Raw genomic sequence first — 25675 nt, 5'->3', positions numbered from 1 at the left:
AAACCCCTCCATCTAAAGTTAAAAAAAAACAGTAAAATCTTTCCAACTAACCGACAGACGGCGGTATTTTTCTATCAATTAACATTAGGTTAGTATTTTACTGAACCTCAGGAGTACAAATTCTTTTCCTCCGTTTAAACATTTTCTCTGCATAGATGGAGAACACAGCGTAATACTTAGGACAGGTAACTAATCTTGGCATTTCAGAGCAATTGAATACATTTGTTAGAAGTTGAAAGTCCAGTCTTAAAAATCATCATACAGAGGACAATGAAAGACGAGGTGCTCAACAGTTTCTTGAGGACCATAACTGCAGAGAGGACTTTACTTAATCCAAATGAGAACAATTTAGAGTTAAGACTGCCATGACTGGTATATAGAAACGTCACATAATTAAACCAGGATTGAACCAGTCCATTTTCTTATCATAATCAGCAACCTTGGGAAAAAACCTAAAGGTCTCCCTACCCAAGGTAGAAGTAGACTAGGTATTTTGCCACGCTCTACAACATTCATTTCTCATTCTTTTAATGTCTACATTTTCTTGTAGGTCAGTATTATATGTTATACCATTTACAATCGCAGGAACATTTTTTTCTTCTACAATATAAAAGATAGTGTAATATTACTTCATATTGGATTGGCAGTCGATGACTGAGGACCTGGAGAGCAGCTGTAGAGACATTTCGACAAACTCTACTCACAGCGAGAAGAAAGAATCTTTGTGCTTGAGTAAGATGTTTTTGAACAAGGGAGTTACCGATTCTGTATCCCCAGGCCCAAGCCGCATAACACACAATTGGTATAAATATACAAGAGTAGTATAATTTAATGGAAGATTTCTTTACACCAAAAGTACTCCTGGTACTCTTAATAATTTTATAGGTCATAGCTTTTATTTTCTGAAGTACATATTTTGCATGGTAATTGAAATTAAGACGGTCATCAAAATAAATTCCTAAGTATTTATGCTGCCGAGTACTCCTAATCATTTCACATCAAGAGAGCCTTTTAGCAACATTTGTTTTGTTTTATTAGTCGAGATTTGAAGTTTATGTGTTTGACACCAGATATTCAAGTCCTCTAGAACTTCATTTGCTCTGCACTCTAGCTCTCGGCGGGAATTACCGAAAATCAGAATAGCAAGGTCGTCTGCATAAGCTCTCTGAAGGATGTTGTCTCGATCAACCGAGAGCCACCCGTCAAGGACCATGTTCTAGAACCCTAATTTTATTTGGGATCTCAAGAACCCAATGTCCTTGAGATCCCAAATAAAATTAGGAAAGTGTTTTTGGCTTCAAATAGCAAGGTTTTTATCGGATGGTCTGTGCATGGTATGAAGGATTTTTTCACAGCATCAAGCTGTTTTAAATATCTTAGCTACGGACACTCGGCTAAAAACTGCCACCAGTCCGAGTTTACCTGCGGACATTGCAATGACGTGGGTCATCAAATTCAAGACTGGCCTAAAATGGAGGAACCTGGAAGAAACACATCTCACCACATAGCGTTTTATGAGATTAGAACTTCATATCCTTGTCAGTTCCTGTTTAACACGCCACAGAGCCCCAAGGGTTTTCTTTCTTGCCTCTGCCAGGTGAGAGGCATATAATATGAGCTTATCATCCCATATTATACCTAGGTCTTTGTATTAATTTACAAGAAATGGAATTCCCAACACTGGAAACGCTTTTAATTTGATTTGAAAACACACATACGATTCTTGACCGATCTTATTGGTCCTTATTTTTCATGAGCAAGTAACAACATACAATGGCGGTCAAAAAAACTGCATCACTTGCGAAATTTGCAAATGATGTGTTTTGCGCTGCACTGTAAGTTGCAGAAATGTTCGAAATGCATTTGTTAGATGGGATATATATCTCTGTGAATGAAATCCAATAAAAAGACTCCACCTGATATACCTAATGATATGCCATAAATATCTTCCCAAAGGGTAAAATGCGTAATTAATGGAAATATGAGAAATCATGCAAATGGCAATCATGACAACCAAACATACGTTTTATTGCATTTACGTGTACAAGCTGAAATGACAAGTTAGCGTAATAGTATTATGTACTGGAAATCAGCAAAATCAGTCCACAATATTTTGTTGTTCTTCCTCGAGCTGCAATTACAGCCTTGAAACGATCTGGCATAGAGTTAATCAACTTCTGGATATACGGTTGCCCAATTTTGTGGTAGCACATCCTTAAAATACTCTCCTGTAGCTGAATCTTACTTGTTGGCTTCTTCTGAGCAATTTTAAACAACATTATGTACCAGAAAATTTCAATAGGATTCAAAAATCTGCACTGTTGCCGGGCTAGTCCAACCCTGTAATGCCAGCATTTCTGAGGAATGACTGCACCTTAAGGGAGAAAAACGAGGGAAAACATTAAAGTATCTTTTAAGCCTTGTGAGCCAAGAAGACAAACTCATCGTTAAATCTGAAAAGCATAAAACTTACCAATTTTTCTGTGTGGCAAGGTGCTGAGTCCTGTTGAAAAATGCAGTTTTCTGTGTGGTGATCCCTAATAACGGGTTTCTGCATTCACTGTTCTGTTAATAAACTTAATTCCCCCAAAGCCTTTGCTTGTTATGCATCCCCAGACCATCTGATAGGCAGGGAACTTTACAGTCTGTGTTATGCAGTGAGGATGGTATGCCTCCGATTTCGTCTTCTGACATATCGCTTCCCATCCGAGCCATGCAGGTTGAATTTCGATTCGTCAGAAGAGATGACGGTGTCCTATTGCTCTTTTGTCCATGAAACATTTGTTTTAGCCCAAGCAAGTCGCTTCTTCCTCATTTGTTGGGTCAACAAAGGCTTCTTCTTCTTGGGGTGATAGGCATGCAGACCACATTCTGAAAGCTGTCTTTGGACAGTTCGTGCACTTGTTTCAACACCAGAGGCCATCTCAAAGTCCAGTTTTAGATCAGGAGCACTAGCATGGCGATTACGAAGGCATAGCCGTTTCAAATATCGAGCTTGGGAATGCGTAGTCACCCTCTTACGGCCTGAATCCAGGACTTCTCTTCATATTACCGGTTTCACGCTTTAATTTCAGCACCCGGGATACTGTAGACTGGTGGCAGCCTATTTTATCAGTGATAGCACGCGTAGAAAGCCGTTCCTGGGACAGAGCAACAGCTACAAATTTTTTTTTTCTTGGTGTCAACTGAGCATATGGAGCCATGCTTACACCTCCGAAAAACAGGACACTTATGAGCGTGTATATCCTTCGAACGCCTTATTTATAGAAACAGCAGACCTTGCAATTACTGTCTGATGCAATAGAATATGTTTCACTACAAACGTTACTTTTTTTAAAGTGATGCAGTTTTTTTTTTTGTTCCCCACAGCACGTACAGTTTCTGCAGTAGAAATTGTGGGTCCTATTGGAAGCAAAACTCCCTTGAAAAATTGGCAGACAATGAAATTTGTGCAAAACGTTAAAAACCAGCTCACTTTTCTCATTTCTGACTTTTAAATACAAAATATTAAAGACGTTTCTGACTTTTAAATACAGAATATAATAACGGATGTATTTGATCGTAATAGACTCTATGATCATGTCCTCAAATAGCACAGTTGGTATTATCACCGTCGTCCTCACACCGAGTGGATAACGGCAGAGTTCGAATCCCGTCAATGACTCAAGGAATTTTTATGGGTCTTTTTTACAATGTGGCAGAATTAGTCGGGTTCGGGCGAGGGTAGCACGGTTTTTTTCTGCTGGAAACTCAGGTTTTTCATTCAGAAAACAGCAAACTCGATCACAAAACATGCAATTTGCAGACATATTATATCCGGCTCAATATGGCCTAAGTTGCTGATGCGCCTAAAACCCTTCAATAACCAACCAACCAACTACAATCACCCGTCCCTACACCCTTAGATTAATTTATGTGGAATCACGTGAAATTCATGGTTTATTATACGCATATTATTACGCAAAAAGTGAGTAATTTGGAAGCATTTTGGAAGCTGCTGAAACTATTTCGAATAGTCTTAATCTTGAAAGGATAAAAACTGCCATGGAATTGTTGATTCATAGCTCTGAATGCTGAAAAATGGAAGTTGCTCTGAGAAACTGCTTTAGATGCTTTCCTTTTAGAGTTTTTATACCTGTTTTTTTTTTGTTTTGTTTTTTAATTTATGATTAATGTTTACTTAATACCTCGTAAATAAAGACTTCTGAGACTAAGAACTTTTTTGTTAGTTTTAGCTGTAGAATACATTCGTACTTTTGTTCCATGCAATTTTGAAACACCCAGTATAATGTATTGTTTTTGTAACATCTGCTCAATGAGTTGCTCTGTACAAAGAACACAGGATTATTATTATCTGGACTAACGATTTTATAAATTCGCTGTTTAATTTCCTTTTCATTTGGTCATCTTCAAAATTATGTGAAATATGAAGAATTCTTGTCAAAAATGTGATAAAATTTATAAAACAGTTTTATCTTACCTGAACACAAACATTTCTAATCTGTTTCCAGACCGAACAATGACATCGTAAAGCTCAGCGTGGGTCATTTCTTGAATGTTTGTGGGGCCAACCTGAATCAGTTGGTCGTCTTCTTGAAGTCCGAATTTCGAAGCCAGGCCTCCCGGAATCACCTGAAATGTAAGAATTTTTAAAATTTCAAAAGCGTTGCAGAAACCATATTATGTGTTCGATATATATCATCGTTATTTTCAAAACTATGCCACTATTTTTCTCCATTGCTCTTATTTTTGGGTATAAAAGGAAAGAATAAATTTTATTAGTATTAAACTGAGGCCAGGTGCGCCACTGTTGGTAACCTTGACGTTAATTTGATATGATTGCTCAAGAACACAAGAATTAACTTCATGGAGAGGACTTATACAGGGTGTCTCAAAAATACAAGGCATAGTTCCGGAAATGCTTGGTTCCCGAGTTATTAACCGGAATGTCTTATCTCCCGCAGGTGATTTCCTTCATCACAAGGTACTGACAGAATCTGGTAGTTTTCCATTCCGACCATGTACTCAAATCAGGAGCAAGCGGATATGCACTTTATGTACGGTTTGGCGGACGGCAATGCTCTGGAGGCTCGTCGTTTGTACCACGAAAGGTTCCCAGAACAAAGATGTCCAGACAGGAAAACGTTTGAAGGTATCCATTGCCGCCTTTGTGAACATGGGACCTTTACACCTCGTGCTGCCGACAGAGGACAACCAAGATCTACGACTCCTGAAGTAGAGGAGGAGATTTTGGATGTTGTGGATGCCACTCCTGGAATCAGCACACGAAGAATAGCAATGCAACTGGCTGTTCAACGTTCGACTATTTGGAGAGTGTTGCGTCTTGTTCTAACATTCTGGTACAAGACTCTGATTATGCAAGTTTTGTGGATCTTTTTAAGGCAGGTGTCTCTAGTATTTTTATTCAAAGCAGGCTTTCGAGTTTGTCGATTCGTGACCCACGTTGGGATGAGCATTCCCGAACTGTTATTCATTGGTGGTTGAAGGCTGATGGTACCAATTTGATGATGCCGATGTTTGTCACCACTGGTATAATTTTGAATTATGCTGCGCACATTTTGAGAAATTGCCCGGAATGTGGGGTATTCATGCTTGTTCCCTTGCCGCGTTGATTGCTGTCGAGGAGGGTGAATTAGTTGAGGTTGTTGATGGGGGCTCTTTTTCTCAGAAAATGGCCTGATATATATACCTTGGGGCCAGGAGGCTGGATCTACAACCTTTTGATAGACAGCGGAAAAGAACACATTATAAAGAAAGAGGCAAAGCGTGTTTGCCGGCTTTTAAGCCGTTTAACCTGAACTGAGAGGTTATGTTCCTCGTTAAACATTCTCATTATAGATTCGGGAGATGTTCTAGGTCCAAATCTGGACGCAAAAATCTTGGCTTTGGTGGAAACTACGGAGATGTTATATTTCTCAGCCAGTGTTAGACGAGATTTGGAGGCTGTTACTAGACGGGGTAAGGAGATTTGGTTATGAATATTAGGGTGATGGGGAAGGCAATCAATATTAATATCAGGAAGGCATCCAGAGGAATTTGAGGCAGGGTTAGCTATGGTAATGAGGGAATTTTGTGTATCTCCAGATGGGACGTAAGTATCGCTAGAAGGGTTGTTGGTAAGCATACCAGCATATGACGTGGGCAGAGCTTGATGGGCTTTAATTGAATTACTGTTTAGTTCTGGGGCTTGTAGGGAGTGTTTATTATTTTCTAGTGGGTTCTCTGGTTGGGATACTTCTTCACAAGATTGCAGCTGTGGTTGGTCACCAGCCTTCTGCTGAGTGCATGACTGGGCCCTGCTAATGTGCTCAGTCGGAGTGTCTGGAGATCTATCTACTAATTGTCTCGAGTGAATTTGAGCGTGGGAACCTATAAGGCTAGGAGGTTTGACAGTTTGAGTAGTTTTTGACCGTTTAGGTATTATTGGTGGCTGAGATGTCAGCTTGCCATTTTCGCTCACCAAAGAGCAGAGGTCGGAGAACACATGTGTGATATATTTATTTTGGTTCCTCAGCGAGTAAACTTCATCCTTCAGATCCTCAATTTGGGACCTCAACTGGTGAATTAGGAGGACAAAGAAGTCTACGCTGTCTGTAGCTTCGGCATTAATTCTTGGAGATTCATCTTCACGTTGAAAAGTACCTGTTGTGACTAGCGTCTGGTTTGAGGTGAATTACCCAGAGAGAGAGAAGTAGAAGGGTTTGGTTTGATTTGGATTTTTATTGGCGCATTAGCAACTAAGGCTATAATGCGCCAAGACCAGGTAATATATAAAATTTTAAGCTTTCAGTGACCTAATTAGTTAGGTCACCATGTCAAGATATATAATAACAAATGTATAAAAGATAAATCAATAAAGAAATAACAATAACATGTAAATTTTAAATACAAGTAAAAAGGTAAAGTAGAAGGGAATCACCAAGAAAAAGAAGAATGATGATATATAACAGTTAATGATATTTATACTCTTATACATTTATTATTTTTCTTTTGTTTCTGTAGATCCATCTAACTGTTTATTTATTTATTATTTTTTATTGTTTATAAATAATTAAAATGATTACTTGTTCTTCGGAAGCTATTGTCCAGGAGTCCTCCAACTACAGAAAAGAACTTACAACGAATTCTTTCGCATTTTTCATGAACATTGTTGAATGAAATCTTGTAATCTTCTAAAGATTACAGAATTCATGTAAATATAAATAATATACTGCTCTGAGATTCATTTCTAGAAATGTAATATACACATTTCGAAAAGGAAAGGATATAAGCTCATTAGAAGATCTAGCTTTTTTTTTCTTTTCTTTTTTTTTTATCAGAATTCTAAAAATTTTAAAACTAATTGTATAGGATGGGTGTAAACATTTATGCATACTTTCGGAAACAGGTAGCAAATAAATAAGAATATAGATAAATAAATAAGATAAATAAATAAGAATACAGATAATAGACAATGCAGTTACTATTAATAAAAAAATAATAAAATAAACAGATAGTAGTTCATAAATTACAATGAATGTAATTCATGAGCTACTAATTATAATAATACACAGAAATTTTCTTTATTGTTTATAATTTCTGGCCATAATGAATCTTCATAGTTCGTATCGCTGAGCTAACTTGACGACCATATTTATGCCGAGTAGTTAAATAAAAGTGGCACCATCTACCGGTAAAATGATTCCCATCCCCTCAAATTTGCTGAAATAAAATACTGCAATAATTATAATTAGGCAGTGGTGCATCTAAAGGTCCCGCATTGCATAAAATAACACATATTTTAAAAATGTCTTGTAACTGCATTCATATAAAATATAACAAGCTTCCGCTTAAAGGTAGGAATATATTTTTTTCCCTAAAAAAGGATACCAGATCAGTCTCCCCTGAATTTTTTCGTAGGATAAGTAAACACTTGTTTTTGAACACAAAGAAGAATTTAGTGAATTCAAAGAACAGTGAATATAATCCCTGTCCTCACTACACCGGAAAGACCATGAAATCATGAAAATTTTCATGGTCTTTGAAACCATGAAAATTCCTCCATGGAAAAATAAAAATTCCATGAGTTCGAAAAAAAAATGCTGAGCAATTTTTATGGCGTTTTTCTCAATGTGGCTGAGCTAGTTGGCCTCAGGGGAGGGTTGCATGGTTTTTCATTCCAGCAAACAGGCAAGTGGACCACAAAATAGAAGCAATATAGAGACAATATACTGAGCCTCATATCCTCAGTTGCTTTATCGCTTAACATACACAAGTTAATCTATAAAGGTAAAGTAAAAGTTTGTTTAACAAGTTATTGTACTAGTTTCTCTGAAACAAGGGGCTTCCGAATAGTCGGGTGACTGCCACACCCAATTTCCTCAATTCTCGTTGCATGATGGGGAAGTTCTGGGCTTTGTTGAATTCAGATGTTATTTTCTCCCACTGGATGTTCTTTTTTTCCGTACAGCCCTCCTTAGAGAAGACGGCTTCGCTTTTTGTAAGTATTGCTTTTCTGCCTTTGAGATGTGGAAGAAACGCCTGCTAAACAAGTACCCACGATAATACCTCTTTTCCAAATCTGATAGAGCACGTGTTTTCCCCATTCTGGCTTCAGAATATTGCAGTCGAACAGCCTCTACAGTCTTTCTACTCAACGAGACAACACGTTATGACCCCACCTCAGTTTTCGTAGGCGCCTCCGTAGCCAGGTGGGAAGGAGCAGCAGTGCGTAGCACATGCTTCTTGATTAGACCGGGGTTCGAGCCCGTCACCACCAAATACGGAGAATGCGGAAAGGTCAGGGAATGACCACCGCATATCCCGGAGCAATATGGCCTTAGTTGCTAATGCTCCTAAAAACCAAACAACAACAACAACAACAGTTTTCGTACAGTTACATGCACGTTATGGAGTTATCGAAATCCCTCAGAGATTCATTTTGTATTCATGGAACTATTGCTGAAATTGACTGCTGCAGTTAGTGTTGGAAATCCGATTCTTGTATACTTAAAGAGTTGACAAATCTTTGGAATAAGTGTTGTGAAAATTTATGCGATGAAGGCGTGCATGAGAAAACGTTCTATTCATTGAGTTTGAAGAGGTTAGTGTTGAATTTTTTGCTGGTTTCTTGCATTCAAGAAACAGCAGTGTTATTTATTTTGGCTCTGCTTGGTGAATCTCTTGCAGAAATTCTCAGCTTGGCAAGAAACATGGACTCCGGACTCATTGATGATCTGTTGAAGATACTTCCTGTTTAAGTTGTTATAAAGCTATTGCCTGAATATTGTCCTTGGCGAACCAAGTTTGCTGGTCAACCATCTTAGAACTCAGTACTCTAGGGCAAAGTCTAAATCTCGACAGCTTTTTTCTGGTCTATTTTCAAAATAATTTTTGATAATTTCTTACCTTGAAGTGCAGTTTAGATGCGCGAAATTATGTCAGCTAGGTTCGTTGTTGTAGAGCCCCTTCTGGATCAAAATGCATGTTCACAGGTGTATTAGCGAAGTTATACCTTGAAGGTACGACAGAATGACTTTATCAATAATCTTTGTTATTACTTACGAAATGGTAGTCGATCGATAGCTGGTATGATTATTATTCTTAGCTTTTTTAGGTATCAGAATAATCCTAATGGTTTTCCATTGTCTTGAAAGGAATGGCTGGGAAATGCACCTAGTAATGATTTGCACAATGCTGACGATGATTATAATGATGTATGCACTAGAAAATTTAATAAAATAACTATGGAAGCAATATTAGAAAATTAAGTTGTTAACGGGGAAAAATATAAAATAGGAAGTTATTCATTTATTTCATCCGAACCAATTTTAAGTTGTTAATTTCAGAATTAATTTATCACAGACATTTAGGCATTAACTTAGGTAAAAGTTCGATAATATCACAGTTCAGTTCGAGAGAGAGACACCATAGTCAACGAATCAACATATTTTGTGAAGGCAGGAAAAACTTTCATGCTTCCAAGCAATGGACCAACAAATGAAATGATAACTTTAGGTTTCCTAAATCATCGATCTGGCATCCGTACTGTGTGTCAGGTGTAAATTTATTGAGATCAGCATCCAAGAGTAGTGCTTCAAGGGGAGAACAGTTTTGAAGCTGAACAAAAGTCCTGTTGGGGATACTTTCCAGGACACGGAGATCTCAAATTTTGGTGAGTGAATTTTTTCCTGTGCCAATTTTAACTATAGATCAGACTGCTTAACAATCATTGCTAAAAGTCAAATTCAATTGATTCTGAAGTATTAAAAATCTGTTGATTTGATTTGATAGCGGTATAATACACAGTTACACCCACTTTACGTTAATATCAGCCCACAAACAAAATCATTATTATAAACGATAATATTGTAAATTATTATTAACAGGACATTATTACAAGACTTAAACGATCCAGCATCGTAAATCTGCAGTCGTCTGTGATCAGTTATATTAGATCTAGCGAAGTCCATCTTGTCTAAAACAGCCTTATCGGAAGAGCCACGATCTTTTGCAGCAGGACCGCGTGTAGTTGAAGAGAGTGCAATTTAAGCGTTGGATTGAATTTTATATGCTTAGTGAGGCGAAGTTTTCTTCTCTGTATATATTCTTTCTCACAACTTGGTGGGCCTCATTGATCTCGTTGAGGTGTGAAAGAACGGTGATATTCTCTCTTTCTCATAATACGTTTCCACTCAGCATTAGTTGGTCTACTTGGTTGTTGCATTGTCTTCTGTCTTCCATTCGTTGAGAAACGCGTCAGGAAAAAGGATTGGCATGTGGTAAGTTCAAGTAGGCCAAGTGTTAGAACATGCTAGTAAGGATGACCATAGTCATCCTTATATGGCCAGCATGAACTACACAGAGCTCTTTTGTTTCTTTATGCAAATAAGGTTATGAAGATTCACTCTACTTTGTTTGTAAATTGGGTGTATGTGTAGAGTTAGTGTCAAATGGCACCAACAGATTTTTAATACTTCAGAATCATTTGAATTTGACTTTTAGCAATGATTGTTAAGCTGTCTGATCTATAGTTAAAACTGGCACAGAAAAAAATTCACTCACCAAGGATTTCCCCCATCTCCACCTTGTGGGTGTGAAACAGAACACTGTTAATACCAGAGGTTTAAAGGTGTATGGATTTTGTTCACGTATGTGTAGTGTCGTGTACCGTTGTTCCTCTGGTCATTTAGCCGCCGGGCCCCTAATGAGATCCAATGTTGTCCATACTCTGCCCTGCGGAGGCAGACAAGGTACACCAGTATTATAGTTATTTACTCTGGCAGGTCCTGCCACCTAATTTCCTGAGATTTCAGTTGCTAGGACCTAAAAAAAAAAAAAAACCGCATAGATAGGGGTCAGTCAAAAGGAGTACTAGTTATGCGAATTGATGTTATAAAGTTTTTGGATGTAGGGCTCGAGAAATTTAGAAATGATTCGGACGCTAGTAGTTATAAGTTAGAAAGTGGGGGAGACTGGAGGCTGGGAGAAGAAACAGAAATAAGGGGTCCGTAGAGAAGATGACCCCCAAATCAGTGGAGCAGGCCCATGCCCCACCAGAGGGAAAAGAGGAGCGGATAGGGGGGAGAACAGGGGTAACCTTCCCCTCCCGCCCGGGGAGTGGAGGCAAAGGACCACGCAAGGGAGCGTGGTTAGGAAGGCTTAATGGCAGCAGCTTGAGCTGTGCTAATGTCACTCCTGAGACGAACCCAAGAAGGAGTTGTATGGCACTATTCTCGCGGAGGTTTACGGTTGAGGTAAAGTTCGTTGCCTTATTATTATTATTATTATTATTATTAACAGCTACAAAAACAGCAATCAGACATGCCTGAGAGTGCAACTACAAAGCATTATTACACAGCTCCAAAGCAGAAGCTTGGAGTATAAATTTCCAATGTAAAGAGAAAAGTAAATGTACATAAAGAGAACACAAAACAATAAATAGAAATCTACAGATAAAAATAAATAAATAAAAAGAGGAGGGATCAGTCAGATTTAAGTGAACAGATAGAAAGGGTGAGCACTTGTATTTCTTCACATATTACAGAATCAGAGTCTTAGAACTTGCAAGAAGAGTCAATTTTAAAGTTCAGGTAACGGATGAGGTTAGCAATTTTAGTTGCCTCTTGAAATGTCCAGGGGTGTCAAATATCTCCAGATTTGCTTTGTTTATTGATCTTGCAGTCCTATTATAGAAAGTGTAGTATCCATAATTTGTTCTCGCATAGGATGGTTTCAGCAGTGGGTGGTTTCTTAAAGCTGTTGTCGGTGCGTTGAAGTTTATTTGTGAGACGAGATGAGGGCAATTTATGGTACCATTTAACAGCTGGTTAAAAAAGGAGTAAGTCGGCTTTATTTCTTCTTTTTTCCAGTGTTTCCAGTCCAAAGAATACACACCATTCTTGGTAAGATTTCTCATTGTATTCAAGGCCACTTTTATTTTCTATTTCTAATTTTTGGTAAGCTGCATGTGGGGACCAGACCTGTGAGGCAAATTCTAGGGCTGGCCTAACATAAATTTTGCAGAGAAAGATGAAAAGTGCCAATTGATTGAAGTCTGTCAATTCTTTTAAGGAAACCTAGTTTTTTCCTAACTGCCTTCACAATGTTTGAGATATGAACATCAAAGGAAAGTGATTCTTTAATAAAGATACCTAAATTTTTGACTGTACAATGCTAACTTTTTTGATTGCCTTGTTGTTGATACAATAAGAAAAATTAAGTTTGGTTTTTTTTTGTGTGCATTGGCAAAAATCATCAGCTCTCACTTATTTTCATTGACTACCATTTTGTTGTCCTTCAGCCGCTGAATAACTCGTTGAAGAGCTTCGTTTAGGATGATGCAGTCACTAGTATTGCGAATTGTTTTATAAATTTTTATGTCGTCTGCAAATACGTTGATTTTTATTTGGTAGTCTCCAAGGGTTCTTGGCAGGTCGTTGATGTAGAGAAGAAATAATAGCTGGCCTAAGGATGAACCCTGTGGGACACCAATTTCAGGTTTGAAAGGATATGAGATTTTACCTTTATATGTCACCGACATTTCTCTGCCTTCCAAGTAATTTGCAATCCAGTTTAGTTCCTGTCCTCTGAGACCATAATGATCCAGTTTATTAATTAGTCTCTGATGAACCTTGTCACCATGTCGAAGGCTTTGCATAAGTCAAGGAAGATGGAGTCGACTTGTTCTCCTTCGTCAAGCGCCTGGTATATATCCGATACAAAAGAGATCATATCAGTGCAGGTGGAACGACCCTTGATAAATCCGTGAGAATAGTCCGACAGATTAAGTTTCATAAATTTGAACAGCTGCTTCATTACAATGGATTCAATTATCTTTGAGAGCGTATTTAATTGACAAACTGGTCTGTAGTTGTTGGGTAAGGATGGATCTCCTTTTTTATAAATAGGGGTAACAAAAGCCATTTTTAGTTGAGCGAGATAGAACTCCACTCTCAAAGAACAATTTTATTAAGTGAAGGCTTTACCAGTGTGGTTCCACATTTTTTCCATAAAACAGTAGGGATACCATCCGGGATTCGTGTGAGGTCCTTTCTCTTACTGTGGATTGTGCTCAACAATTCTGCTTGGTTGATTTCAAATACTCTGTATCAATTTAGTTGAGAGGGAAAATTTCGTTACCTTCCATCCCATCGTCGTCTCTGTTTTTTAAATTTCTTCAAAGCTGCTAGCAAGGTAGTCGGCCTCAGACAAAGAAGACAAGTCATTAGGAATATCATTATTATTAATATCATTTAATTTCCACCTCCGTGGGCACCCCTGGAACAGCCTGGTTCGGCTAGAAGAGTGTACATGATGCAAATTCCAGTTGATTATATTCATTGGAATTGCAAGAGATCAAACCAGATTGAAAATATACATAAAATAATAAACAATAAAATAAATAGATAACAAACAAAAACCCAATGGTGAATCCAGGAAAGCCTTTACAGGGAATTCTTTTCACATAGTACTTATTGTTCGTGTTTATAGAGTTCTTTCACTATATCCTGTCTATAGCGCTTCGAGCTGCAGAAAGATTAGGCATTGATTCCCAGGGAGTTATACATTCCGAACGTATTTGTCGGGAACACTGACCTAAGGTATTGCACATTTTGCAGACAAGATTAAAGACCAGGTGTTGAACTGCACTGGGTTCGTTGTGAGGTCCGAGGGTTTCCAAAACATCCCAGATGTCAGGCGAATCCATTTGGCCGCATAGAAGTTGCGCCAAGGTGTGTAGATTCCTCTTTTTGATTATATTTTCCCAGGGTTTCATGCCCAGGTTTGCATAGAGCACGCTCCTAGAGATGGTTAAAGGGTAGTCCATCTTCCTGTTTAGCCATATCAGAAGCCAATATTCAACCCCCAGAAATCTCTTTAGTTGAGTAGAAGAAGCTCCTGACCAGATTATCGAAGCGTAGAGCGGTACCGGTATTAAATTTCTTCGGAGATATTCCAAAAGGAACTCTCGAGGCCTAAGACCGCCCAATTCCTGCCGGATTGCCCACTCCGCCGCTAACGTTTTTAGCCTGGCCATCTTGAGGTGGTCTTTGAAAGTAAGCCGATCATCCCACTTCAACCCCAAATCCGTGTGGAAGTGAACCTTTTTAATGGCGGTCCCATTTATTCTGAGCATAATTTCATTAATAGTCCTTTTTGTGAAAGTCATCTGGGCTGCTTTCTGAGGATTCAGTTTAATACCCAGACGTCCTAGATAATCCTGCAGTTCGAACAGTACTATCTGATTTTCATAGGCGACTGCCTCAGCTTTTGCTGGCTCATCGGATGTGACCAGCATTTTAAGATCATCAGCGTATGAAATGAAGTTTGTGTGCTTCGCAAGGAAGGGCTCTAGTCCTGCGGCAAAAAAACATGATAAAAGAAGTTGATTAGATGTTGATCATAAATTTGTTCAATACCGTTCTCATATTCCATCATAAGAGAATTATCTACAGGTGGTAGAAGGTAGACAAGCATAGCATAGCAGGTATAAGGGCCGCTGCCCAGTTGAAGGAAGATACCTTCAATGTTAACCAAAACTTTGATTTTTTTTTATAGGAATCTCTTTTTAGCAAACGATCATGAGCCTACCGCCTCTCTTATCCAGTCTATCCCTACGAATAACAACAAAGCCCGGTGGGACCAATTCACTGTCCTTAACATCATGAGTCAGCCATGTTTCCACTAAAAAGTAGATATCATAGTCTTCTTGTAAAATAAGGGAATAGGTGTCTTTAAAGTTCGTATTGTTCAGGCATTGCACGTGTTGATAGTAACATAGAAAATTATCTTTAAATTATTCTTATTTTGCCGAACTGGAATCCTATTTTCTTGATTGTCTGTAGTTGCTATTTATTTCCGTTTTCAATATTCGTAGGTGAAGATGGGTTTACTGATTTTGTCCTTGTGAATTCTTGCGAAAAGGCAATATCAATATTCCTTCGGTCCAATTATTAGTGTCCAGAATTCTTGTTTCATTGTCCTCACTATATGAGACATTAAAGGATGATTACTCCTGTGGAAATCTTGATTTCAGTTTGGTCACCTGAACATTTGACTTACAAAAGCTGTTAATGTATTCTTGTAATTCTCTTTCAGTTGTATCTGGGGCCAACCTTGAAACAAATATAGCCTTGAGCTTTGAAATAACTTTAAGCTTTTTGAGCTGGAAGTGTCATCTGTCACCACAGCAGCACACAGCACCGATGTCTTTGGCCATCGGTGTTGTGTGCTGCTGTGGTGGGAGATGACATTTCCAGGTCGCCCACTTCGGGAGCCAGTATACTGCGGCATTTAATGGTTTAATTGTGGTGTTTGCAGCTGAGCCCCACAACTCTGCTCCATACAGTACACCTCCAAAAATCATCGTCCTCATATACATTTTTATCAGGTTTGTGTTCTAAATATGTAGCAAGTGCTGCTTGGCAACTGCCGTTTCCTGTTGACTTTAGCACAGAGTTCTATAAGATTCCATCATCATATAGCAGAACGCTGTGCTAACGGTGTTAACCGATGGGTGTTAGGAAACGGTGTTAACCGATCACAGGCCTCGTGGGTAGCACAGTTGGTATAATCAGTGGCCCTCCCAAAGTTAAAAGGATGCGATGTAGGAAGTGACAGGGCCGTATCCATAGCTGCAGGTACAGGTTTCATGATAACCAGTTTATCATGGTTAAAAATTCAAGAGTCAACTGGATAGTTACCTACATGAAGAGGGAAGTGCATAATTTGTAATTTCTTTTTTTTTTTTTTTTTTTTTTTGGCCAGTGCTGCGCATTCCCATGCACACGCATATACATAAATGCATATTTATGTATGTACTCGCATACACAAATGTATATGTGCACGCACATGCATAAACGTACATGCACATGTGCGCATGCATAAATCTAGATGCGCACATGCGTGTGAATTTACGCGCATCTGAATTTGGAAGCGTATGCGCGCATATACAGGGTGTTTCAGTTAAACGTTTCAGAACTTCTAAGAGGGGTAGGGTACATCCTGACAACTCGAAATCATATAGCAATGTGGGGTCGGAAATGCTTTCCTGAAGCGGTGTTGTACACAGAAGCACCATAAAGAAAAGAGACCGTAAGTGAGAAATCGTTTTAATAATACATGAAAAGAAGCAAAAGGTACATGGATTAAAGTAAGTGTTCGAAGTTTCTTCCACGGGCTACAATGCACGCCTCACATCTCCGACGCATGGACATCCGAACATTCTGGAATACTCCAGGCGAATTTCGAATTTCTTCGGCAGCTACTGCGATTCTTGCAACCAGCTCCTCAGCATTGTCAACAGGGGTGTCATAAACTAGCGATTTCATATGACCGTGAAAATTCCTTCAGAAGGGAAGGAATTTTCAACACGCATAACGACCATATCTGGGCGGTCGAGAACCCGCATGCAATACGACGTCGTGCAGCACAGATTCGATTTTCGGTCAATGTATGGGCCGGTATTATGGGAGATCACCTCATCGGACCTTACCTGTTACCGTGTCGTCTAACCGGACCTATCTTCTTGATCTTTCTGCAGCAACTATTGCCACAACTTTTGAGAGATGAACAGATTTCTGCATCGACGCAACAGACAATGTGGTTCCAACACGATGGAGCCCCTGCCCATTAGAGCGGAGATGTTCGTAACTACCTGGATGTCACATCTGGTCAACAGTGGATCGGACGTAGTGGTCCCGTGCGTTGCCCGTGGAAGAAACTTCGAACACTTACTTTAATCCATGTACCTTTTGCTTCTTTTCATGTATTATTAAAACGATTTCTCACTTACGGTCTCTTTTCTTTTTATGGTGCTTCTGTGTACAACACCGCTTCAGGAAAACATTTCCGACCCCACATTGCTATATGATTTCGAGTTGTCAGGATGTACCCTACCCCTCTTAGAAGTTCTGAAACGTTTAACTGAAACACCCTGTATAAATTCATATACGCACGCATAAATTGGTCTTTGGGGTTGTCACAGACATTCTCTCAGATATGCCAGACAAGCTGCACTTGCTACTTGGGAGTCTAAAACGCTGATGGAACTGATATTCGGATGACACTCAAGTCACGTGGAGCCATTTTCGGCGAAGTTTGGACGGTCTGTGACAGCCAAATCCTCTGCTTGCACCTTCACGATGGTGGGACTGTTAGTAATCCTGGGTATAACCTCCATGCACAAGTACATGGTGGGTGACCACCCAGGTGTGAACATTTGGGCCATCGAGGTGTGCCGCCCACACAACACGGAGGAATGCCGCCCCTCTATGTTACCAGGCAGTACTAGGTGGTAGATGACTCTTATGAACCGGTACAATGCCACCACTTTGCTCATTGAGGCTTGAAGTTATGGAACCCATGCTTAGTCTCTAGAGCTAAGTTCCGGCCAACCCTTCCCTATCTCTTCCATCATGCAGTATGATTGATGATTTTTGAGGTTATGATGAACGTCGTGGCAAGATCCAATATTCCTTACATTTCGAGTGTACAGCTGTAAAACGGTGTTCGCAGGCCGGCCGCTAGTTACTACACCGGACCGAACCTATTGGTAACTCTCTTGGAGGCTTCCGGATCAGCTAGTGTATAATCTTGCTGCCTCTAGTCCAGGCCACGTTATGTCAAGGATCTGGGTATATTCTTACCATGTGTACGCCATATCCAAAAATTTCATTAGTTCATACAGTACTTCCCCCCCCCCCCCCACGCACACACTTTTTCTTACTATTGAATACACCATAAATTGTCCAAGTAATAGAGCAAGATTATCTGCGAAGAGATCTAAACCTCCCAAGCACTTCCTAATTCATTTCACAAATATACGTGGTCTCAGTTCTAATCTCAATGATGTCCATTTCCACTTGCAGTCTGCTAAACAACATGTACTTTTTCTGACAGAATCTCAGTTATCGGTTGATTTAACTACTGCTCATCTCAGATGCCCAAATTATTCGCTGTATGATTCCTTTCGCCTCAAAGGTGGTACTTGTGCATATGTCCGTTCTGATATTCCCTGTCAGAGACTTAGCAATTTGGAATCTCCTCTCTTCCATCTTCTCTGGCTTAAAATCCCTCTACCTCATTGTGTCAAATTCATCTGTTGTCTCTACCGTTCTCCCAACTCCACTAATCACTTGGAGCTCTTTGACTTCCTCTCTTTGCAACTTGACTTTCTCGAGTCCAACTTTCCTAACAGTGAGGTACATTTCCTTGGTGATTTTAATGTTCACAACTCCAGCTGGCTTCCGTTTTCTAGTCACACCGACCCAGCTGGTCGAGATGCTGAGGTTTTTTTGCAATTACTAATGACCTTGCACAGATTGTTCATTTACCTACAAGAATACCGGACAATCCTAATCATACAGCCAACACGCTTGATCTGTTTCTCACAAACAACCCTTCTAAGTACACGGTCGAAGTGAGAGGTCCTTTAGGCACTTCAGATCACAACTTGGTGATTGTCTCTTCTCCAATGGAACCTTTATCTCATGGCTATTCCCAACCTCGTGTTGTTTGGCATTACAAGGATGCAAAATGGGATGACCTAGGAGATTTCTTTTTCTTGGTCGGATTACTGTTTCAAAACTTCTGATGTCAACACTTGATCAGATCGTGTCAGTGAAATCATCCTTGCAGGAATGGAATCCTTTATCCCACACTCCACTATAAAATCTCGTCCTTTATTAAACCTTGGTTTTCCAATAAATGTGCTAAGGCTTTTCAAGAGAAGAATGTTGCATATCATAATTGGCTTGTTTCTAATTCTTCAGTTTCATTTTCTGCCTACACCAAAGCTCGTAACAATTGTAAAGCAGTTATTAATTAGTCTAAACTAGAGTTTGAACAGGCAAAGAGAGTAGAAAACTTGCTTCTTGCCCTAATGGTAGCCGAGCATTCTGGTCTCTTGTCAAAGCTATTGGCCGCAACTTTAGCCCATCTCTGCTCCCACCTCTGTCCAAACCAGATGGTTCTGTTGTCACTTCAGCCAAGGATAAAGCTGACCTGCTAGCATCCCATTTTTCTTCCAACTCATGTATTAATGATCTTGGTAAAACCCCTCCCACCATTCCCAACACGCTCCATTCAATGGCTCCTGTGGTCTTCCGTCAAAAGGATTTTGATGAATCTTGATGCTAAGAAAGTTCCAAGTCCCGATGGTATTTCTTACACTTGTTCTCAAAACCTGTGCTCCTGAACTTACTCCTATTCTTTGCCGCCTTTTTTCACTTTCTTATTCCAAAGGTGTTATTCCTTCTGCTTGGAAATTTGCTCATATTCAGCCAGTTCCTAAAAAGGGTGACAAAATCCCTCCCATCCAATTATCGTCCCATTGCAATTACATCTACTCTTTCTAAAGTAATGGAGAAATCAATTAACCGCCAACTCTTAAACTACCTAGAAACCTTCCGTCTGATCGACGATCGCCAGTATGGATTCCGTCAGTGTCGATCCACTGGTGATATTCTGGCTTATGTTACCCATTTATGGACTAATTCAATGGAAAGGTTCGGTGAAACACAAGTAGTTGCTCTTGACATCTCAAAGGCTTTTGATCGTATTTGGCATAAAGGTCTTCTAAACAAGCTTCCATCTTATGGTTTGCCAACTGTTTTTAGTAATTGGTTATCCAGTTTTCTCTCTGATCGCTCACTGAGGGTGATGGTAGATGGCTCTCTGTTTTATAACTTCCCCACTAATGACGGTGTCCCCCCCCAAGGTTCAGTTCTTTCCCCCACTCTTTTCCTCTTGTATATTAATGACCTTCTTCCATTGACTGGAAATCCTATCCATAGTTTTGCCGATGATAGCACATTGCATTCCACTTTCCATTTTGAGAAATCTTGCTCTGCTCAATTAGCTTCAACTTCTCGAAAATCTGCTACCATTTCCTTAAATGCCGATCTTCAGGTAATCTCCAGTAGGGCAAAGGCAACTTAGTTGATTTCAACCCTTCTAAAACTCAGTCTTGTCTTGTATCTCGCAAAAAGGATTCTTCTGCTCCTGTGCTTATGTTTAGTGACACTCCGATTTCTAGGCAAAATGATATATCTCTTTTGGGGATTACCCTGACTTCTAAGCTCTCTTGGCACAAGCACAATACAAATATTGCTTCCTCTGCATCTAAAAAACTTGGTTTTCTCTTTCGCTCTCGGCGTTACTTTTCTTCCAAACAGCTGTTCACTCTGTACAAATCGCAAATCCGCCTTACCTTCCCACATCTGGAGTTGTGCCCCAAACCTCTCTCAGGCTTCTCGATTCCGTTCAGAAGAAGGCAGTTAGATTAATTAATGATTCATCTCTAACAGAGTCTGTCCACTCGCTATCTCATAGACGTACTGTTTCTGCTGCATGCCTCTTCTACAGATACTTCCATGGGCACTGTTCTTCTGAATTGGCTTCTATAATTTCCGCTCTCTCTTTCAAAACAGTCCGAACACGTGCAGCCACCAGCCAACATCCATTTACTGTCCAACTTCAAACTCACAGAACCAACTTTTCATCTTCCTCGTTTATTCATTGAACTTCCGTGTTCTGGAACAACCTTCCTTCCTATGTATTTCCTGAAAATTAGTCTACAGAAGTTCAAGTCCAATGTCAACAAATATCTTCTTTCGTCTTCTCAACCTCCAACCCAAGCACGGTACTAAGTACTGTAGGTTCTAATACCTCTCGTGTTTGTTGTTCACATAAAAAAAAAAATACATAAATGCACATGCATGCATAAACGTCTTTTATGCATAAAAGATAAAGGAGATTTCATAACATATTTGGTCTATTTCCACCATTTGGTGCATACATAGCACGTGTACAACGTTTCTACAACTCTGTGTGATAAAAAGTCCCTGAATTGCCGAAGAAAAGTGGACCCAAGGCTGAGATCCAACAACAGCAGTTCCCCCCCCCATCAATGGCGAAACCATCATATCGCGTGTGGGGGTGAGTAGTCGGGGCCCAACGGCTGACTTGATATGGTTGTTCAACATCATGTTGTGGCCGTTCGGCAATCTGGCCAAGATTTGCCACTCCTGCTATCCATATAACGTTAGGAAAAGGGCCTACTATCATGGCTAGGGTATAATTGTCTGGTTTGACATCATGGTGAACTGTAGTATAGTTTAGTAACATGATGGCTAACTGTTCCACCAGTTGTTGCCCACGTGGTTTCTCGTCATAATCGTTTTACTAAAGATTAGGCGGAGTTGAACTACCTTTCGGGTGTCGTCCAACATGAAATACAACTAATTAAAGAAATACTAACAATTAAAAGCATGAAGATTAAGATGAACGCATCAAGTCCATTTGGTGCTCACAATTGTCGGGACGAAATGCGGGAGAAAGCTATCAGCCAGCGATAATAAACCAATAATAGAGACTGCAAGACAGGACAGCAACTTAACCACATTAAGTCGGCTCAGATGTTTATAACAAATAGACGAACAAGGAATGATATCCAAATCATCGTGAATGGGAAGAGAATACAAAGAGTCTCTTCCTGCTTAGACCTAGGACTTGTGGGGTGAAGTCTTCACCTTCCAGGAACACTTCATGCATACTGAACAGGAAAACCTATGTTGCCATCTGTCAATAACTAACAGATTATTAACAGATGGCCAGTACATAGAGTGATGTCTTACCCCCGTACCACTGTGTGCCTCTAAAATTTGGTCCTCAGTATCCACATTCTACCAGAACAAATTACTAGCCATGGAATACTGGATTCTACGATGGGTGAACTACATTGCAGATCTGAAGATGTGTGTGTCTTAATCCACATACATCTCCAGGTCTGCCATATAGTAAAATATGGCGTCTTGGAGGTACGTTATTCTCGCCAAGAATATTTGCAACTTTGTGAAACTTGAGCAAAGGGTGAAAAATGGCACCCCCCACCAGAATGATTTAAAAACCCTCAGATCTAAACAACGTTTCCAGGGAATATGGTACAGTCCTTCAACAGCCTTGGAATAAATCCAATGAAATTGATTAACCACAGGATCTATAGACGAAAGGATGTACATGGAGATACCTATAAATAAATAAATATTCATTTATTGCAAATACAGTAAGCCATCACAGCACATGGCTAGGGGCAGGTAAAAATACAAAGGGAATGACATAAAATAATCGAGTATATGTACATAGCAGATTTTATATGGATATTAACAATGGCTAGGAATTTTAGTTATGAATTTAAAAAAATTGCAGAACAGGACATTTGGCTTTCAGTTGCAATTACTGGGTTGGATTATTTTTCTTCATTTTATCGGAGATCTGACTCCTGTAGGCTTCAGAGTTGATTAACCTGTTGCAATCAATGTTGTGATGATTTATGAGGTGAAGAGATGCATTGGGGAACATTCTGTCCATTTGTTTGAGCCTGGAGAGGTTGGATTTGAATCGCTGGCTTCTTGAATTTTCCCTGTTGGGGGCAGCTATTATATTGGCTAAGTTTGGTGAATCGCATGCAGAGGTGATTAACTTTGCAAGAAGCATGACTCCAGACTCGTTGATCATCTGTTGAAGAGGCTTTGTTTTTAGGTTTTTATAAAGCTGTTTCCTGGGGAAAACGAAGCTTACTATTGAGCTCTAAGAACTCAATATTCTAGGGCAAGGACGGTTACTTGAGGCGCACCAGACCAGATTTGGGAAGCATAGGACAGAATGAGAAAGATACATCTTTGAACATGCTTAATGACTGTTTTTCTGTCTTGAATCGCTGCTGTTTCTTGTTTGATTAACCATTTGCTTTTTTGAATTTTTTGAGCAACGTATAAATAGTGGGCATTAAAGGAGAGATTTTTATCAAAAACAATTCCAAGGTCTTTGTGAGCATAAACGTTTGTGATTGGAACATCTGCAATTTTTGTTTCTATGTGGTTGGGTTGTTTCTGAAGGGAATAAGTAATTTGAGCAGATTTGCTTCCATTTATATTCAGATTGAGATCTTTCAGATACTTGATGATTTCACAAATCTGTGAATTCGCATCATTGATAACTTTGCGAATATCATCACTGGCTTTGGAGATTATAACTTTAAATCATCGGCATATGCCAGTAGATTTGGATTTCCATAAGCCAGCCTATTGAAAGGTCATGTAAATAAGCATACTCTAATCTCTCTCTAAATGGGTGTTAACAGCTGTATATAAATTGTATAAGTTGTATACAGCTGTTAACTATAATACAGCTATAATATAAATTGTATAATTTATATACTAATTTGTGAATTTATATGTCTAATTTGTAAATTATGATGATTAATGATTATAAGGAATATACTCGTATTGTTATAATCATATCATGGCTCTATTATTATATCTGTGTTCCCGTTTTGTACACTCCTCTAGCTAGTAGGCTGTTGAGGGGTGAACTACCTAATATGGTTAATAAAACTGATTTAATAATAATAATACTACCGTGAAAGATATTCATATAATCTGCAAATCACTGGAGTTATTTTACGCTGTATTTAAAGAAGAGAAATGAATAAACAGCATCTACATTTGTTTGTCTTATTTGTCCAAAGTACAGCTGTTTTGTTGGCAGCCCCGCTAACAACTGGAAAGTGGCCCATTTTATGTTTTCAAGAATAATAAATTCATAGAATAATAATAAAATTGAAAAACAAATTTAGTAAACTTTAGAATGCAAAGTATCCTCCTCCAAAAACGCATCCGATCTTAACGTAAATGAACATAATTGGTAACTGCAGTCGAACTTTCCAAATGTGGCACCACCCATTTTCCGGAAATGCTTAGAAAAATAAACGAATCGGGAAACCAACCAAAAATAAGCAAATTTATTTGTCAGAATGACTATTCGCCAAGTGGCTTGCCAAAACCGACTTGCGAAGGATGGACATTTTACCACACTCCAGTGACATCGGAAAATTTATCAAGCCATCGATTTGTTCAATTGCTATTTGTGAACAAGATTACTAACTCAATTATAATAAGAGATAGAAGTTAATAGATAACAAGTGGGTCGAGATAGGATACTTAACACCGAAATAGAGCCTTGTCTCTTATTAAACTAAAGGGATCTATAATGTTAAATGTCAAGTTGCGTGCATCTCTGAAGAGTTTTTCTCTGAAGAGCGCATTGACTGATGGTGGTTGTTTCACAATTTTAATCTAAAGAAGGTGAAATGCCTCGATTTGGTGCTGCCTATACGTGATTGAGAAACTCCTTATATTTCACGTGTCACTTCTCTTTCACCATTACGCTGCGAACGTGTCATGAACAAATTACCATTCGATGTCTGCAGACCAATAAGAAAGCTACGCACGCTTCTCTCCCAAAAATAACACAGAAAAGAGTAAGTCTTCGAACGATCCCCCTCAAAATTTTTTCATAGCGCCCCCCTTTCCTAAACAAAAGCATTACCTCTAGAGCTTCAGTACGGATCTATTGCAGTGTCACCGCTGAAAAAGGGATTATCAGACCTCATGCGCGTTCTGGATAATGTAATTATAAAAAAAAGTTCGAAAACATACTCTTATAGCTTAAAATATAGAAAGATGTCAAAACAATTTACCAGAAATTCATTTAAAGAAATACTTACCCTTTCTATCGTAGGAGGCTTGCTATAATCCTTCCCCCCAGCTAGCCAAAACCCCCATGGTTCGCAATATTCTTGTCGAACTAAACAAACTGTAACTGGTCGTTTAACAGGCATGTTTTCTGTTTCGTTATTGAGCTGCGATTGGCATTAATCAGCCTCGAAGTGGAAAATGTAACTGCAATCGAGCCAGCTGCAGTCGGTTCTATCCTGCAGGTGTGTTGGCTTTTGGCAGAACAACCGTTACGGACCACTGAAAGTTGCTCAGAAATCGCACTCACTCCATCTCTCCCTCCAGCTTCCTGGGCGATGACGAAAGAAGTGAATCGTAGATGAGAGTTAGCCTAAACTGAAAAAAATGAAAAAGAATGCTCATTGCTGACGTGTCTGATTGTTTATTTAAACTTCTACGCACTTTTGAGGTTCTGCGACCTCCTTGTCGTTTCCCCAAATTTCTCGTGTTCTTTGGGAAAACATTATTTATAAGAAGCGTTCCCTGGCGTGTTTTAGCCACAGGTTTTTGTGAAAGTAGTGGTTCATGGGTGTTGACTGACATCGCTCTGTAGTGACTAATATTTTCATTTCTTGGCTCCCTCACAGAACTAAAGT

The 25675-nt window shown here is 39.3% G+C and overlaps 1 protein-coding gene across 1 annotated transcript in view; it reads right to left on the bottom strand.

Moving 5' to 3' along the window:
* Nucleotides 1-25374, bottom strand: part of LOC150081674 (uncharacterized) — a 115799-nt gene extending 90425 nt beyond the window's left edge. Inside the window, exons 1-2 of the mRNA XM_090378798.1 lie at nt 25070-25374; nt 4481-4632 (exon numbers count right to left, since the gene is read on the bottom strand). Coding sequence (XP_090234924.1) covers nt 4481-4632; nt 25070-25183 — 266 coding nt within the window. The 5' untranslated portion in view covers nt 25184-25374. The remainder of the gene's footprint in view (nt 1-4480; nt 4633-25069) is intronic.
* Nucleotides 25375-25675: the final 301 nt, after the last annotated feature.

Source organism: Mastigoproctus giganteus, chromosome 8, assembly GCF_048544385.1.
Source record: "Mastigoproctus giganteus isolate SK-2022 chromosome 8, ASM4854438v1, whole genome shotgun sequence".
In the NCBI taxonomy this organism is placed as follows: domain Eukaryota; kingdom Metazoa; phylum Arthropoda; class Arachnida; order Uropygi; family Thelyphonidae; genus Mastigoproctus; species Mastigoproctus giganteus.
This window is presented reverse-complemented; position numbering and strand designations above follow the sequence as displayed.